At 50.7% G+C, this 15,772-nt stretch overlaps 1 protein-coding gene across 22 annotated transcripts in view; it reads left to right on the top strand.

The window, feature by feature from the left end:
- Window positions 1-435: 435 nt before the first annotated feature.
- The window catches only part of ANKS6 (ankyrin repeat and sterile alpha motif domain containing 6), a 58,507-nt gene continuing 43,170 nt past the window's right edge, over window positions 436-15,772 (top strand). For 4 of the 22 annotated variants that reach the window (XR_016393436.1, XM_089912555.1, XM_089912560.1 and 1 more), the window contains exons 1-5: window positions 439-872; window positions 8,172-8,668; window positions 13,322-13,366; window positions 14,071-14,275; window positions 15,278-15,384. Coding sequence is in view for 14 of the 22 variants with exons in the window: in XM_089912555.1 (XP_089768681.1) it covers window positions 520-872; window positions 8,172-8,668; window positions 13,322-13,366; window positions 14,071-14,275; window positions 15,278-15,384 (1,207 nt within the window). In the remaining 8 variants the exon portion in view is untranslated. Of the gene's footprint in view, window positions 873-8,171; window positions 8,669-13,321; window positions 13,367-14,070; window positions 14,276-15,277; window positions 15,385-15,772 lie in introns of those variants that run through there. The other 18 variants (XR_016393435.1, XM_089912548.1, XM_089912551.1 and 15 more) reach the window with 8 other exon arrangements.

The following is a 15,772-nucleotide window of genomic DNA, read 5'->3' as shown; positions in this document are numbered from 1 at the left end:
GACGCATCTGTTCCTTAATTCAGTCAACGGCCATTTAGGAGGCACCAGGTTAGTGCCGGGTGCTGGGGGAGGGGGGGTCAGCGGCGCGTGCCACAGGCCAGGCCCGTGAGCCCGTGGACTCAGACCCTGGCCCAGTGGTTGGGAGCTCGCAATGTGAGGAGGGCTGGGACGGCCGCTCGGACCTCCGCACGCGGCGGGAAGTATCCGGAGCAGCGGGGAGGGCCGCAAGCGGGCGCCGAGAACGCAAAGGTAACCTCGGGAGCTCGGCGGCGGACGCAGCTCGAAACTTCCCGGAACCCTCTGTCCAGCCCCCGCCCCCGACGCCGGCGATTGAGGCGTGCCCTCGCTCTGGGCGCGCGCCCGGCACACAGTAGGCGCGCGGCCCGGCCCTCCTCACGCGGCCGGCACACAGTAGGCGCGCGCGCGGGCGGAAGGGGGCGCCGGCGCGCGGTATCCGGGGGCGGAGCCGGCGGAGCCGGCTGGGTCAGCGGCGCAGACGGACGCGGGCCGCTGGCCGCGATGGGGGAGGGCGGATTGCCCCCGGCCTTCCAGCTGCTGCTGCGCGCCTGCGATCAGGGCGACACGGAGACGGCGCGGCGGCTGCTGGAGCCGGGGACTGCGGAACCGGCGGAGCGCGGCGCGGAGCCCGAGGCGGGCGCGGAGCCGGCGGGGCCCGAGGCGTCCGGGCCCGGGGCGGGGTCGGCGGCCGGAGCGCCGGTGCCGGTAGATTGCTCTGACGAGGCGGGCAACACGGCGCTGCAGTTCGCCGCGGCCGGGGGCCATGAGCAGCTGGTGCGGTTCCTGCTGCGACGCGGCGCCTCGGTCAACAGCCGCAACCACTACGGCTGGAGCGCGCTCATGCAGGCGGCCAGGTGAGGGGTCCGGGGCGCCGGGGGATCCGGGGTGGTGTCCAGCGGCCCCCGGGGCGCGGGCGGGCTCAGGCGGCCGGACCTGCCCGGCGGCCCCCCGCAGATGCCCCGGGAGGTAAAGAGTGAAGGACTGGTTCGAGAGAATTGGAATGGTAAACTTTGAGTAGCTTGGGATACGACGAGAAGTGGACGCTCTTTTTAATAAAGTAAATTCCGAATCTTAGAAACATTGGCCTTTCAAAACACAATCTGGAGACAGCAAATAGAATCTTAGAGACTTAGAACCTTAGTAATGTCCATTTATTACTTCTTGCAACAAGGGTTTTCTAAGAATCTACCTACCAACCCTAGCTTGGTGTTCGGGATGCTGCGGTACCCAGATAAAGTTCCCACTGGAGCAGCTCACATGCCATTGGGTAGGCCAGGTAAAGGAACAGCTTTCACGGGGAAAATTGGGGGAGCTTTTGGAGAGCAGACTCAGTTTCAGGAAGCGGGGGAAGGTTTCTGGTAAGGATGATGTATGTATTCAAGTCGAGACCTAAGGATACCTAAGAATTGACCTGGACGGAAGAAGTGGAAGGTGGGAATGGGGTGATAGGAGGCCCGTGCAAAGGTTTGGAAGCCAAAGTGAAATAGGCATTGGTAGGACTGCTAGAACGATGTTGTGGCTGGGAGAGCCTGGGAGTAGTGGGAGATGCACCGTGGCAAGGCTGCGAAAGGTGAGCTACCCTAAGGACACTGGGAAGTAATGGAAGTTTCTAGGCAGAGCAACTGACAGAATGAGATTTATGTTTGCAAAGATCACTTTCACTGCACCGTGAGGATGGATTGGAGGGGTGAGCTAGAATCGGAAAGGCTGGTTAGGAGGGGATTGCAGCAATCCAGGAAGAGGTGTTGGTGTCCTGGACCAGAGCAGAGATGGCGGTGTGAGAGCAAAGCAATGAGTTTGAGATGTACTCAGGAAGTAGGATGAACCGGACTTGAAACTCTGGTATAAAGAAACTCTGATATACAGTGAAGTCTCTCACTCCTGTCAGCCAACTACTTAGGTCCCACCCAGTTTCTTGGAGAAATTCCCCAAGGAGGGAACAGAAGTCATTTGTAATTTTGATGGATATTGCCAAATTGCTCTCCATACAGGTTTATTAGTTTCCTATGGCTGCTGTAACAACTTACTACAAAGCCAGCAGCAATCACATCACTCCAACCCCTGCTTCGTCATCACATATTCTGCCTCCTTTGCCTCCCTCTTCCACATTTAAAGGACCCTTGTGATTCCACTGAGCCCACCTGGATAATCTCCCCTATCTCAAGGTCAGCTGATTAGCAACCTTAATTCTATCTGCAACCTTAATTTCCCCTTTGCCACGAAACCTAACATATTTACAAGTTCTGGGGATTAGGATGTAGACATCTTTAGGGAGCCCATTATTCTGTTGACCACAGTAGTATTAACCAGTTTACCCTCCTGGCAGCAGTGTATGTGAGTGCCTTTTTTTTCCTGCAGTCTCTCCAACAGAGTATATTATCAAACTTTTGAATTTTTGTGTTTGATGAGTGAAAAATATCTCAGTGTGGCTGTGACTTGCATTTGTTAAACAGAGTGAAATGAAACATCCTTCCATATGTATGAGCCATTTGTTTTTCTAAAAGGCGTTGAAATCACAACATTCTTACCCATAATCTTCTCATTGTGATCCGATTATATTTTATTTCTGAGTTCATTTCCAAGTGTTACATGGTTGTTCTAGTTTAATTTGTATTTCTGGAAAATTTTTACTCTGCATTATTTTCGTCGTTAAATATATCGTTTTCAACTGCTGTGTGATATTCCATCCATGGGCACTACTTAACCATTTGTGGTTTGCTTAACCGTTCCTTAGCCCTTGGGTATTTATTTCAGTCTGTAAACACACCTAGGTAACGCATCCCAGTTGTAACACTTGGGCTGCCCATTCACATGGGTAATGCTGTGTTTTATGCACCTATCAGTGTGTTGGGACTCCTTGTCTTAAGACACTTGATTTGTTGCCCGGAGCAGTCTGGGGTGCCCATAAAACCTTTTGGGCTATGGGCCTTACTTCTGAGGTTCCCTGTCTCTCTTAGTGGCCCCATCCACTCTTCCAAGCTTTAAAACTCCAGGTAGGTCTTCAACCAAGTACCCGTCTAGGCCTTAGCATCTCTCCTTCCCCTCTGCGTTAGTCCAGGCCACACATTTATAAGTGGCCTCCCACTGCTGTCTCTTCTTCCAGGTGTGCCTTCTGTAATCCATCCTCTGCAGAGCTTCCAGATCTTTCTGAAATGAATGTTTGGTTGTGCCTCTCCTGTGATAGCTCCCCTAGTCAGAGCCCTTAGCATGGCATTTGAGGCTCTCACATTCGGACCTCTTCCCAAATCCTCTCTTCTCCTTTCCCCCTGGCTTCCTAAATTCAGGCCAAGATGATACCATCCAGGCCTTCTCTTGTGTCTCCCTGCATGTTCTTTGTTTTTGTTTTTTTAAGTTAACGTTTATTGAGCATTTACTGTGTGCCAAGAATTTCGTCTCCACTTTATGAATGAGAATTTGACATTACAAAATCTGCTCATGAGCATTCAGCTAGTCAGCAGATTTGGGGAGTCCAGCCGCAGAGTCCTCACCATAACCATGTACTGGAAACCCCTTCTTCCCCTTCTCCCCTCAGTGAGTGAAGCCCCCCGCTTCCTCCCAGCTTAGCTTCTTCTGGGAAGCCTGCCATGATATCCCCCCTGTTCTCTGGTCTCTCAGCCCTGGGCAGGCCTCTGCAGTAGTGCCCACCACTCCCATGTTATAGCTGGTCACCTTTGTCAGTGACACCCAAACCTGGCCATACATCAGAATCATTGGGACGCTTTTCCAAATCAGATTCCTGAGTTCCCTTTCTGGGATTGTGATTCAGAAGACGCAGGGGAGGGACAGGGACTCTGTGTGACACGAGGCTCCCCAGCGACAATTCTCCCACATGGTAGGTTTGGGAGCCACTGACGCTCACCTAATCTCTGAACTCCCACCTGGAACCGAGGAGCCCTTAGTGAGCCCCGGGGGCCTTGCTGAGTGAAACTTATGTCTTCAGCACCTGGTTTGCTGCAGGGTGTCTCAAAGACCCTGATCACCAGTTTTTTGCTGCTAACCAAGTTCTGCAGGATGGTCAAAGTCATCTGATTAATTTCATCTAATGAAATTTAACCTTGATGGGACAGGAGACTCAGAAGAATTAAGCTGAACTCTGCTAACTAATAATTTAACATTTTTAGAGGATTTTCCTTCTTCTCTACAAGTTGGTATTGTAAAAAGAGCTGGAATTTGTGGTCCAAGTGTCCTGACTTTGTCACTTGCAAACCGAATGGCTCTGGACTAATTACGTTCCTCTTTTTTCCTCCATTTATCTTACAGGTGCTATTTTGGAAGCGTTAGCTATGACATACTCTCTAATTTACTATGGTAGAATGGGATAGTCCTATGAGATGATGAGAATTGACTCAGCCTTTAGCTGAGCCTAGACAGGGCCTGGGTACTTTAAAACTTATTGTACTTCGGTTTGTGATACTGACCATCTGGACTGTCTGTGCTGGCTTGTGCTCAAGCATTCACTTGCCTAACCTGCATCAAGAGCTCAGTGTTGAGGAATAATATGTAGGGAGACTTCCTAAAGGATACACAGTTTGTCTGACCCTTGAGTCAGGACGGCCAAGCGCATGGCTGTGTGCCTACACGTTCCAGTCTTGTGCTCTTTCTCCTTGAAAGTAGATAGGCCTCAGAGATGGTGCTCCTGGCAGCCACCACTTTCAATGAAGTGAGCATCTATTTATCTTCCCAGCTCTCTGTGTTCCAAAGCTCGTCATTGGATCAGGACCATCAGAGGCCCTGTGCCTGGACTGCACTTTGGTCTCTTGTGAGTGTTTTAGCATCAGAGATGGTTTCATACATGTTTTTTTTTCCTATTCTTAAAATGATAACCTTTGTTGAGCACTTAGTTTGTGTCAAGCACTGTGCTAAGTACTTCAAATGAATTAACTCATTCAGGCCACACAGAATCTGAGGAAGTAGGTACTGTTGTCTTCCCCATTTTACAGATAAAGAATTGAGGCTCAGAGAAGTTAGGTTACTTGCCCAAGGCCACACAGCTAGTAAGAGACAGAGTCAGATTCACACCTAGGCAGGTGCTCCAGAGCCTATGCTCCCAGCCTCTGCTCCCAGCCATGAATCCTGTAACTCACCATTTTCCTCTTGGTGTTGGCCACAAGGAAGCCACTTGCCAAATTTGCTAAACACTAAAGGGACAGCTTATATGGTGTTTACTCTGGCTCTAATTTCACCCTTGGCTTCCTTACTTTCCTTCTTCTGCCCTTCACTTTTCCGCCTGCTAGCATGGCAGAGCTGGCCTCTCAGCCCAGGGCTTTGAGAGTGGGAGTGTGTGCCAGGTCTTTCAATACAGGTGTTAATTGCTGAAATTAATTGGTAATCATAGCAGCTGCTCAGAAAGCCCTGAGCTTCCCTATCTTCAGTAATTACCTATTAGAAGCTTAGCATCCACAAAATTATCTCAGCCTTCATTGAATCCTTTTATATTTTCAGCCTAATTGAATGACCTCTTGGGCTACTCATGAGTTCAGAAAGCATTCCAAGTGTCAGCATTTCTGCTCAAATTCAGCGCTTTTCCTCCTTTGTGAGTTTGTTTTACCAGAAAAAGTGGGCTTTGGGATTTTAGGGTCTAGGTTCAAGTTTTGACTCCATCGCTTCCAAAGTGAGAGATTCTGGATTATTGCTTTCCATTGTAATCTTCAGTTTCCTCATCTGTGAAATAGGCATTATCAGTTTATCTCAGGGCTTACTAAGATCCAATAGGTAAAAACAGGATTTTTATCTGTTATCTGCTGTCAGGGATTATGCTAGATTTTATCTCATGCTTGATAACTAAATAGAGAAATCTTTTTTTAATTAAAAAAATTTTTTTGGCTGCATTGGGTCTTAGTTGTGGCACGTGGGGTCTTTGTTTGTGGCGTGTGGGCTTCTCTCTAGTTGTGGCTTGCGAGTTTTCTCTCACTAGTTGTGGCGTGCGGGGTCCAGAGCACATGGGCTCTGTAGTTTACGGCACATGGGCTCTCTCGTTGAGGCGCAAGAGCTCAGTAGTTGTGGGGCGCGAGCTTAGTTGCCCCACGGCATGTGGGACCTTAGTTCCCTGACCAGGGATCGAACTTGCGTCCCCTGCCTTGGAAGGCGGATTCTTTACCACTGGACCACCAGGGAAGTCCCTAAATAGGGTAATCTTTTAAAGTTATCTACTCCAACGGAGGATACACCAGTTCTTTAGCCATTTCTGTTGCCTGTCTGGGGACCAGCCTCTGCGTGGTTATGCCAACTGTTCATTCCCTCACTCATTCGACAAAATTTACTGAGCTCCACTGTGGGTCTTGTCCTTGGAGAGTGCACAGTCTAACAGGAAGACACAGTTATAGAAGGAGGGCCCAGGTACATCAGGAGGGGTGAGGACAGGGGATTGTGGGTGTTCAAGTGAGGGACACCTGAACTGATGTGGGGAGATGATCTGGAAGCAGCTCAGAGGAGGTGAGATCTGAGCTGAATCCTGCAGCAGGATAACGGGTGTGCTTAGACCCGTAGACAAGGACAGGAGGGTACTCTGGTCCGAAAGGCAGGATGGCAGAGGCATGGGAGGAGTATAACTGCTGAGTGCAGGTGAGCATGGCAGTACAGTGTGGGAGTTGGGAGGAAGTAAGGTTGACAAAGTTGGCAGGCCTTTTCGGGCAGTGGGAAGTGGGGGAGTGGCCATGAGATTTAGGTTTGCGGAATATCATTATGGAGAATGGGCAGGGAGACAGGCTGGGGTTGCAGCTCTCCACATTTTTGCCAGATTCGGTCCACTCTTGGAGAAGAGGCCAGACAGGCCCAGTTCCCCTGCAGCTGGGGAAGCCAGTTCACCAAGCTCTCCCTCCGAGCTCCGCAGGCTGAGTGACCCGGTGCTGTTCAGGTTCACGTCCCAGAAGGTATTTGTAAGTTCAAAACAGAGTTCAACCTTGGCTCTGCCTCCACAGGGAGGAGGGAGGCCCTGGGTTTAGATGAAGCACAAAACCGCTTCCGTAAAGGAGGGGAACGCCACAAGAGATTCATTGGAAAAGCTGCCTCGCAGATGCAGACCTCATGCCGGCATTACGGTCTTGTAAAACCTGGCGCCGCCGGCCCCTTTCTTCTTGTTGTTCTTTCCTTTTAGTCCAAGGCTCCTTCCAGCTCTGAGCCCAGAAAGATTGCGCCAACCCCAAACGCTGCAAAACAGAACTCTTCTGCCCTCTGGCGGCAGACGAAGGAAGAAATTTTGCTGGGAAAAGGCATCTGTTTTCCTCTTCCTGGTATTAGAGTTGGTGGGTGCGTGTCTGTCTCCCCAGCGTCCCAGCCAGGCAGTCGCTCAAGCTTCCCTGGAGAGGGTCTGGCCCAGATCGGATTCTCAGCCGCCAGCAGGGGACATTCCAGCCAGAAGATGGCAGCAGGCCTCTGGCGAGAGGTGCCCCCACCCGCCTCTGCTGACCACAGCTACGCCACACTTCTTGGCATGGGGTCCGCTGTCTCATCTCGAAGGACTTTCTGTGCATGTGTGTTTGGGGCTGGGAAGGGTAGACGTGAGTCAGACATGGGCCCTGCCTGTGGGGAATGAGAACACAGAGAGGGAGCTTACCCAGCTCTGAAGCAGAATCACACGAACTCTGCGATGTGGGAAGCAGCGTGGTGTAGGGGAAAGCGGGAGGGCAGCAGGATTCAGACAGACCTGGGCTCCGACCCTGGGGCCACCTCTCGCCAGCTGGGTGACCTTGGCCTGTTGTGTGATGTAAAATGGTTAAATGATTACAATTGTAATAGCTAACATTTATGTGGTGCTTCCTTTGGCCAAGCACTGTTCTAGGTGCTTTATGTATGTTTTATATTTATATATATTGACTCATTTAATCCTCCACAACCCTTGAAGTAGATATAATCATATCCCCATTTTAGAGATGAGGAAATGAAAGCACAAAGAAGCTAAAATGCTTTCTCCAGGTAATGCAGCTAGTGGGTGGCAGAGCTGGATTGGAAACTAGACAGGGCAGTGGCTTGCCTTTGTGATGGTGTGTATGCAGGGCCAGCACAGCGCCTGGCAGCAGAAGAAGGCCTTTGATTATAAGCAGCTATTACAACTTTAATAGTTAACGATTCAATAGTTAATAACTAAATGATTACATGAGCTGTCTCCTCATCACTGCCCCATGTTTAGTGTCACTAATTGTCCATCTTCCTGGCAGATTTGGACATGTGAGCGTGGCACACCTCCTTTTGGATCACGGGGCTGATGTCAATGCCCAGAACCGGCTGGGGGCCAGTGTGCTCACCGTGGCCTCTCGGGGTGGCCACCTGGGCGTGGTGAAGCTGCTCTTGGAAGCCGGTGCCTTTGTGGACCATCACAAACCCTCAGGCGAGCAGGCAGGGGACGGCAGGGACGAGCTCCTGGACGTCACGGCCCTGATGGCCGCAATCCAGCATGGACATGAGGCTGTGGTACGTCTGCTGATGGAGTGGGGTGCAGACCCCAACCACGCGGCCCGCACTGTGGGCTGGAGCCCGCTGATGCTGTCAGCACTCCTCGGGAGGCTTGGCACGGCCCAGCAGCTGGTGGAGAAGGGGGCCAACCCGGACCACCTCAGCGTGCTGGAGAAGACTGCCTTCGAGGTCGCGCTTGACCGCAAGTACAGGGACCTTGCAGACTACCTGGACCCGCTGACCACTGTCAGACCCAAGACAGGTCAGGCTGCGCCACCGCTAAACTACTCCCTCGTCCCGCCGTGGCCTCACAGAGGACCCCAGATTGTGTTTAAATGGCAAACGCCGAGGGGTGTCCAAACAGAAGGGCATGTGGAAATCGCAGTCCAGCCTGCGGGGTAGTGGGACTTAAGATGTGCCGTGGGGGAGAATCAGGCAGGGGTGCCTGCCACGTGCAGGTTCCTGGCCCACCCTCCCTCCAGAGAGTGATTTGGTAGCTCTCAGAAGAGCCTGGAAACCTGCACAGCAAGGCCCCTCCTTCCTAACCAGATGATTCTGGTGCAGGAGGTTCTGAGATCCTTCTAGAATGGGTCAGCAAACTTCTGTAAAGGACCAGATAATAAATATAGTATTTTAGGCTTTGTGGGCCACACAATCTCTGTCGTAACCACTCAGTTCTGCTAGAATGAAAGCAGCCTACGTGATATGTCAAGGAGTGGGTGGGGCTGTGACCAGGAAAACCATCATTCTAAAAACAGGCACAGGGGTAGTTTTGGCAACCCCTGCTCTAGAACAGTGTGCCTAACCTCAGTTGCCAATGACCAGTGCCCAGAGACTAATTCACATAAAATTTAGCCTACTTTTCTGTTGTGTTTTTTCAACACCTATTCGTGTATCCTGTTTCTTTTTTCTTTTTGCCATCTTTCTGGCACTTAAAGAGATGTCTAAACTTGCCATCTTTCTGGCACTTAAAGAGATGTCTAAACAATCCTTAGGAAATCTGCTACAGGACATATGTTTCAAAACCTCTAGTTCATCATGTGCAGTAGAATTGTGTAATGCAGAGTCACACAGCCTCAATACCCTCTGTCTGTGATGCTCTGATTTCAGTGGCAGGCCTGAGACAGCCTGGGCTGTAAGGCTGGGCTGCAGCATGTGAGCACGTAGGACTGAAAGGTAAAAATTGGAAGAAAAGGTCATCAGACAGACAGGCTAAACAGACTTGAAAGTGTTGAAAGGTTTGAACCATCCAAAGAATATGCAGTAGTCCTGTCAATCACTTTGTAAATCAACTACACTTCAATTAAAAAAAAAATTCAAATGGCCAATAAAAAAAAAGTTCCATCAATCAAAAGATGCTGCACATTTGGGAAATGCTTATTAGAAATACACTATCGGGTCAAAATACTCTGAAATAAGCATGTTGAAAAACCCTGTAACAACAGAGAGATGGTGAAAATGAAGAGAACGCCAAACTGAAAGGAAAAAGAAGTAAAGTTTAGGAAAACCTGTCTGGAGCCAGGAGACCTCTTTACTTTGTGCAGATTGGACAAGTGAGGTCCAGAGAGGAATAGAGGCTGGTCAAAGGTCACATACCGGTTAGAAGCTGAGTGACACTCAGAAGGTGAGGGAATCCATGGGAAGAGCACGGGATGTGACTCCGCCCAGTTGGAGCACTTGTAGGGCCGCTGGGAGCTGGGCATGCTTGTAACTCTCTCTGAGCCTTCCTTTGCCTCTTGTGTAAAATGGGGTTAATGACAACTACCAGGTGGTCATGAGCAGAAAATAAGCTGGCCTCTGGGGTGTGAGCCCTTGGGCTAGAATGTAACAGCAGTTCAGTGTTAGGTCCTGGGGAAGAGTTGCAGTTGGAAGGTAGGGCTCCAGCCTCACACAGGGTATTTTCCTTGACGCAAGGCTGCTGCCCTCCTTTAAAGGCTTTGGTTCCGTTTGTCTCTGTAGCCAAGATCGGGAAGGGAACTGCCTTCTCACATCCCTGCTCTGCCAATAGGCAGACTCTTAACCTCACCCCCACCCCGGGGAGGTTGGCTTCAGCCATGTTGCAGGTGAGGGAGATCAGGCAACTCGCTCAAGGCCTCCACCCTAGAAGTCGACAGTCTGGAACTTGCACCCTGCCTGTAGCCACTGAGCTGTGCCTCTCGTACTGCTTATTCTCCTCCTTCCTCAGATTTCCCCCAGCCGGCGTTCTGGGGTCTTAGCTCCCCACGTGCCTCCTTAGGGACTGCCCTGGCACCCTGGGAAGGCGATGCCCTCATCTCCTCAAGGTGCGGTGGGGAAGACACAGTGGTGGGCGTGCCCAAGGTCACCCTCTACCAGGATCCACCCAGCCTTGCCTGTGCTGGCCAAGGGACCTTGGACCAGCTGCCTGCGTTCTCTAAGCTTCTGTTTCGTCATGCATAAGTGGGTGACGGGAGTACCCCCTGCCTCACAGGACTGCTGTGAGGATCAAGTGAGGTCATCCCAGCCCAGAGGGAGCGCGTGAGAGATGCTGGCAGCTGCCTCACCCCTGTTACTGTAGTCATTCTATTTGATGGGACCGGGTCATGGTTACGAGCAGACTTCCCCATTGAGCAGACCAGGGTTTGAGGCTCAGCTCTCCCACTTTGTGGCTGGGCGGCCTTGTTGTATTCATTGTCCCTCCAGGACTCCAGTGCCCTCTTTCATAAAACAGCCATAATAAATGTACTTACCTTGTGAGGTCCTATGAGCTTTGGTAAGATAATGCCTGTAAAATACATACCCCAGTGCCTGGCACATAAAGAGCAGTGAGTGGAAGCTACCAAAATGGATTTTTATTGACCATTCATTCATTCTGTTACTCTGCAAGTATTTGAGTGCCTACTATGTACCAGGCACTGTTCTAGGCACCAGCAAACAAATCAGACCTAATCCCTGCGCTTGAGGACGCTGGCCTCTGTAGGCGAGACAGCCAAGAAACAGGAAATAAGCATATTAAATAAAATAAGTTACATAGTACAGTAGATGGAAGTACAGTGGTGGGGAAGAAAACAAACAAGGGCGAGGTGGAGGGTGTGGGAGCAGTGGAGTTGGGGCGATACAGGCCACCGTATGAAATAGGGCCGTTGGGTGGCCGCCTTGAGGTGAGAGTTCAGCCTACTTGCAGGAGCTGAGGAAGTGTTCCGCCTCTCAGGGAAGAGCCTTCGGGTAGGACAACAGCAAGGGCAAAGGCTGTGTTACTAATAATGACAGATTATTAAATGAATAACATTAGGCCCCAGCTTTTTTTGTGAGATGCCAGAAATCCACCCCCCATCGGGGCCTTGGAGATCCCCAGCTCTCTCCCTTGCATTAGCTGCAAGACAGGATATCTTTGAGGCTGTAACTGTCCTTGTGACACCCTCCCCACCCCCACTGTGGTTGTTCCTTGGGCTATGGAAGGGTCCCTGGAGTTGCTCTGATATTGATGCAAAAACTGGAGCCTGGAGTGAGGAAAGAACCAGCCCAGGGTCACTGGGCATCAGGCACAGCTGCCCCAGCTTCCTGGGGTAGGACTAGACTGTCAGTGATTCATTTGCACCAGAAGGTTGCTTAGCAACCAACACTAGGGCCAGGTGACACACTCTTTTCTGTCAAAGGGTCTTGGCACGAGAAGGCCCTGGCCCACAGCAAATTAGACTCTTAAACACTTAAAGGAACGAGACATATTTTTTGAAACCAAAACACAGTATCATTTCTTAATAGTATTTCAAAGGCAAAATTAGACGCTTGGTTCCATGGCCCTGTGTATACTTCCTTGTAAGAGCCCTGTAGTTAACTAGTACCTTTTCTGGGGTGGGTGCTGGTCACTAGGAAAGATAACAAAAATTGCTCTTGTTTTTAGAATAGAGCCTAAGAATTTCTGAAGCATTTTACCATCTATATTATCCACCCCTGCAACAACCACATGGTCCCCATGTTAGTGTGTTGTCCCCATATTAATGATGAGGAGACAGATCTCTCTGGAAACATGCATTCAGATTCGGGTACTCTGACTCCAGACTCCGTGCTCCTTGTGCCACGCTGCACCTTCCTCTCAGCTGCCGGAGGGGGCTGATCTGGACCAGGGATTTGGCCCAGAGTCACAGGTTTCCTCCTGCAGCTGCTCCATCCTCCTGGAGTTAGTCAAAGGAAGTCCTACATTTGTACACCAGCGAAGAACCTGGTCATGAGGATGGATGCTTTCTGACAGGAAGGAGCAGGGTACCCGCTAGCTCCAGCTTCGAGGAAGATGACAGAGAGCAGATGAGGGAGGGGCTAACCCTGGGTGGGCGCAGCAAGGCCCAGCGCGAAGACATCAGTTGGGCAGTCGCCTGCTGGGAGCTGCATCTGCAAGTCTGGGGTGAGGGTGACTTTCAGAATCATTCAGATGGCTGCTTATTTGGGAAGGAAAGCAAATATTAGCATTGGCTCTTCTGGTGGCCACGACCATGACCTCCTCTGGGATTAGCTGCTCAGTGTCTCAGGGGTCCTCTGCTCTGGAATTACCTCATGGTTGTACATTTAGTTTTTAGACTAAAAGAATCATTGTTTCTTTTTAAAATCTTCATAGGAATCCAGATTTTTCCAAGACTGTACTTTTCCGTTCTATCTGAGAAAGGCCATCCCAAAGTTTGGAGTGCCTAAAAATGAAGGCTTTATGAGTTGTGGGATCGGGAAATGGTCTGCTCATTCATGTTTTCTGGGCCAGATGACCTCCCACGGTCTGTGTCTGAAGCATTTTCAGACACTCTGACAATAGCCCTTCCAGAAGGTCTGCTGGAGTCATCTCAGGTCTCTGATTAGACTGCTTTTGAGAAGCAGATCATTTTTAAAGCTAGGCTGGGTCGTTACACCCTTGTGACTTTTCTGTTGTTTCAAACCTTTCCGTGGTTAACTTGTAAAATCTTTGTTTACCCAGATGAGGAGAAAAGGCGACCTGATATTTTCCATGCATTGAAAATGGGTAAGCGCTTGAGAAAATCTTTTTGGATATTTAAGAATACAGTGCTATTTTTTTCCAACCTAATTAATATTTATAGTCCTTTTCAAGGCCACCCAGAGTATTTGAGAAAGAAACAGGCATTTTGTTGTTTCCTGACTCTAGTTTCACCCAGGGAGGTTCAGACCCTGGAGTCTGGTAGTCATGCTGTTTTACACACAGATTCCAGACTGCTCTCTCAGGCCCCCTCTGCCTCTCCGGCTAAACCCTGTGGCTATGTCCTGGCTTTTACTTACCTCTAAAATGCCTGGCTGCCCACCTACCCGCTCCACTCTCTTTGTAATGAAGGGCTGTTTAGCCTAATATTGCCTCTCCTGAAATAGACACCCCACCTCCAGGAAGCTCGCCCTTATCCTCACCTCTCAGGGAGACCTGAGCTCTCCTTCTGCGTGCGCATTGCCCTTCATCACCATCCTTTTAAGATGTCAGTGACATTTTGTCTCTTTTGGTAAAGCCGTTCGTGTGCTTGCCTCCATCCCTCCTAGATGGAAGGATTTGAGAGTGCGGGCTACCTCTGACTCATCTTTGTAGCCCCTGCGATGCCCAGTAGCCCAGTGCAGAGGCTGGCTTAGCACATCTGTTACATGAAACCACTGGGTAAATGATCCTGCGGTTCCAGGCCCATGGATCACCAGGGCTTCTGCTTCTGCTTCTGCTTCTGCTTGCAGGAAACTTCCAGCTGGTCAAAGAGATTGCCGATGAAGACCCCAACCACGTGAACCTGGTTAATGGGGATGGGGCGACCCCACTGATGCTGGCAGCTGTCATGGGGCAGCTGCCTCTGGTGCAGCTACTGGTTGAGAGGCATGCTGACGTGGACAAGCAGGACGGCGTGCATGGCTGGACAGCCCTCATGCAGGCCACCTACCACGGGTCAGTGCCAGCTCCACTCCCTCAGTGGGGAGGCTAAGGTGTCCCGGGCTGAAAGAGGGTTCCTGATGGGTTTCTGGTACCGAGATGCTACAGATAAGCCCCCCCCCCCAATTATGACGATGTTGAGGCACTCAAAAAAGACTAAAAGCCACACAGGCTCAGTCTATCCTGCATTCCTACCCTTTGTGTCCAGATTTCCTGTTGCCTTGGCACACAATTTCACCTGTGGTCATGAGAAATCATGCAGAAGGAAGGTTTTATACTGAAAGATAAGTTTCAGTTGAGCAAACAGATTAGTTCTTTTGGAGTTTCACATTGGTGTATATAGCAGCCCCCCTGTTGCCCCCGTTAGGAATGAACATTGGCCATTTGTACCACTGGCTTCTCGTCTGATGGTGAGGCTTGTCCTAGCTCTTGTTTTGCATAGGCGTCAGTGTCGACTGGTGCTTCTGAATCCCTTCTCATCCAGTCATCCCTCTGCCCTCCTGGATGCCTCCTCCTTGGGGTGGGCTTGACCAAGAGGCAGGGATCTGCATATAGCCTTATACCTGCTCAGTGATCTGATTCCAAATTAGGGGCTCCACCCTTGTCCTGCTTCAGGTGATCAGAGCAGTCTCCTGCGTCCTTTTTAAGTGGTTTCTTTCCTCATTTGATAGGCCTCAGACTTCCACATCAAACACCCTGGCCTGCGGGAGGCTTCATGTTTCAGCTGCAGGAGTCCTGATTTGGGGCTGGAAGGGCAGGGCCTGCATGTGGTCCTGGGGGCCAGTGGTTTTGGGGCAGAGCCCTTGGTTTTCGGTTTGTGGAAGGAACACTCAGGCTTTGATTTCTGTCATGGCTGGCCACAGTGTAGGGAACAAGGGCTGGGAGACACAGCTTTCCAAGCCCTTTTACAGGTGCAGAGATGCTGCTGTAGTTAAAGCCACCACTCATGTTGCCCAGAAGCAAGGCCATGCTTTCCCTTTCAGTGGGTCTCACTCTGGCTTTTTCTTTCTTCCACAGGAACAAGGAGATTGTCAAATATCTGCTAAACCAAGGAGCTGATGTCACTCTTCGTGCAAAAAACGGGTACACGGCCTTTGACCTAGTGATGCTGCTGAGTGATCCTGGTGGGTTGTTTCTGGAAAAGAGTTTTAAGCCTGCCGGGTTCTCTGGCTGGGAATTGAGATAATCACCTGTGATTAAGCACTTGCTTATTCAAGGGGGAAGCCACTCTCGGACTCCCAGAGCTCCCCACACAGCCTCAGGCAAGTCTTCACTCCTCCCAAGGAGGGTGGAGCTGGGACCAGGTAGTCCCTGAGGCCTCTCTCGGCTCCAGCCTTCTGGGAGTCTCCAGGAGGGAAGGCCTTGGCAGACTGCACAAATCCTAGATTGGTATTTGTGCTCCCAGCCAGAAACTGATTGACTCCGGAGGAAACAGGCCCCTCTCACGAGCAGAATCAGAGTAAGCAGTGACCCCCGTGGCTTAATTGTGTAGGTGGAGGCTGCAGGTCAAGG

This window comes from Delphinapterus leucas, chromosome 6 (genome assembly GCF_059928025.1).
Source record: "Delphinapterus leucas isolate spDelLeu-1000000601 "Yukka" chromosome 6, BTC_Dleu_Yukka2, whole genome shotgun sequence".
Taxonomy (NCBI): Eukaryota; Metazoa; Chordata; class Mammalia; order Artiodactyla; family Monodontidae; genus Delphinapterus; species Delphinapterus leucas.
The sequence above is the reverse complement of the archived record's forward strand: the minus strand, read 5'-3'. Positions and strand labels throughout refer to the sequence as shown.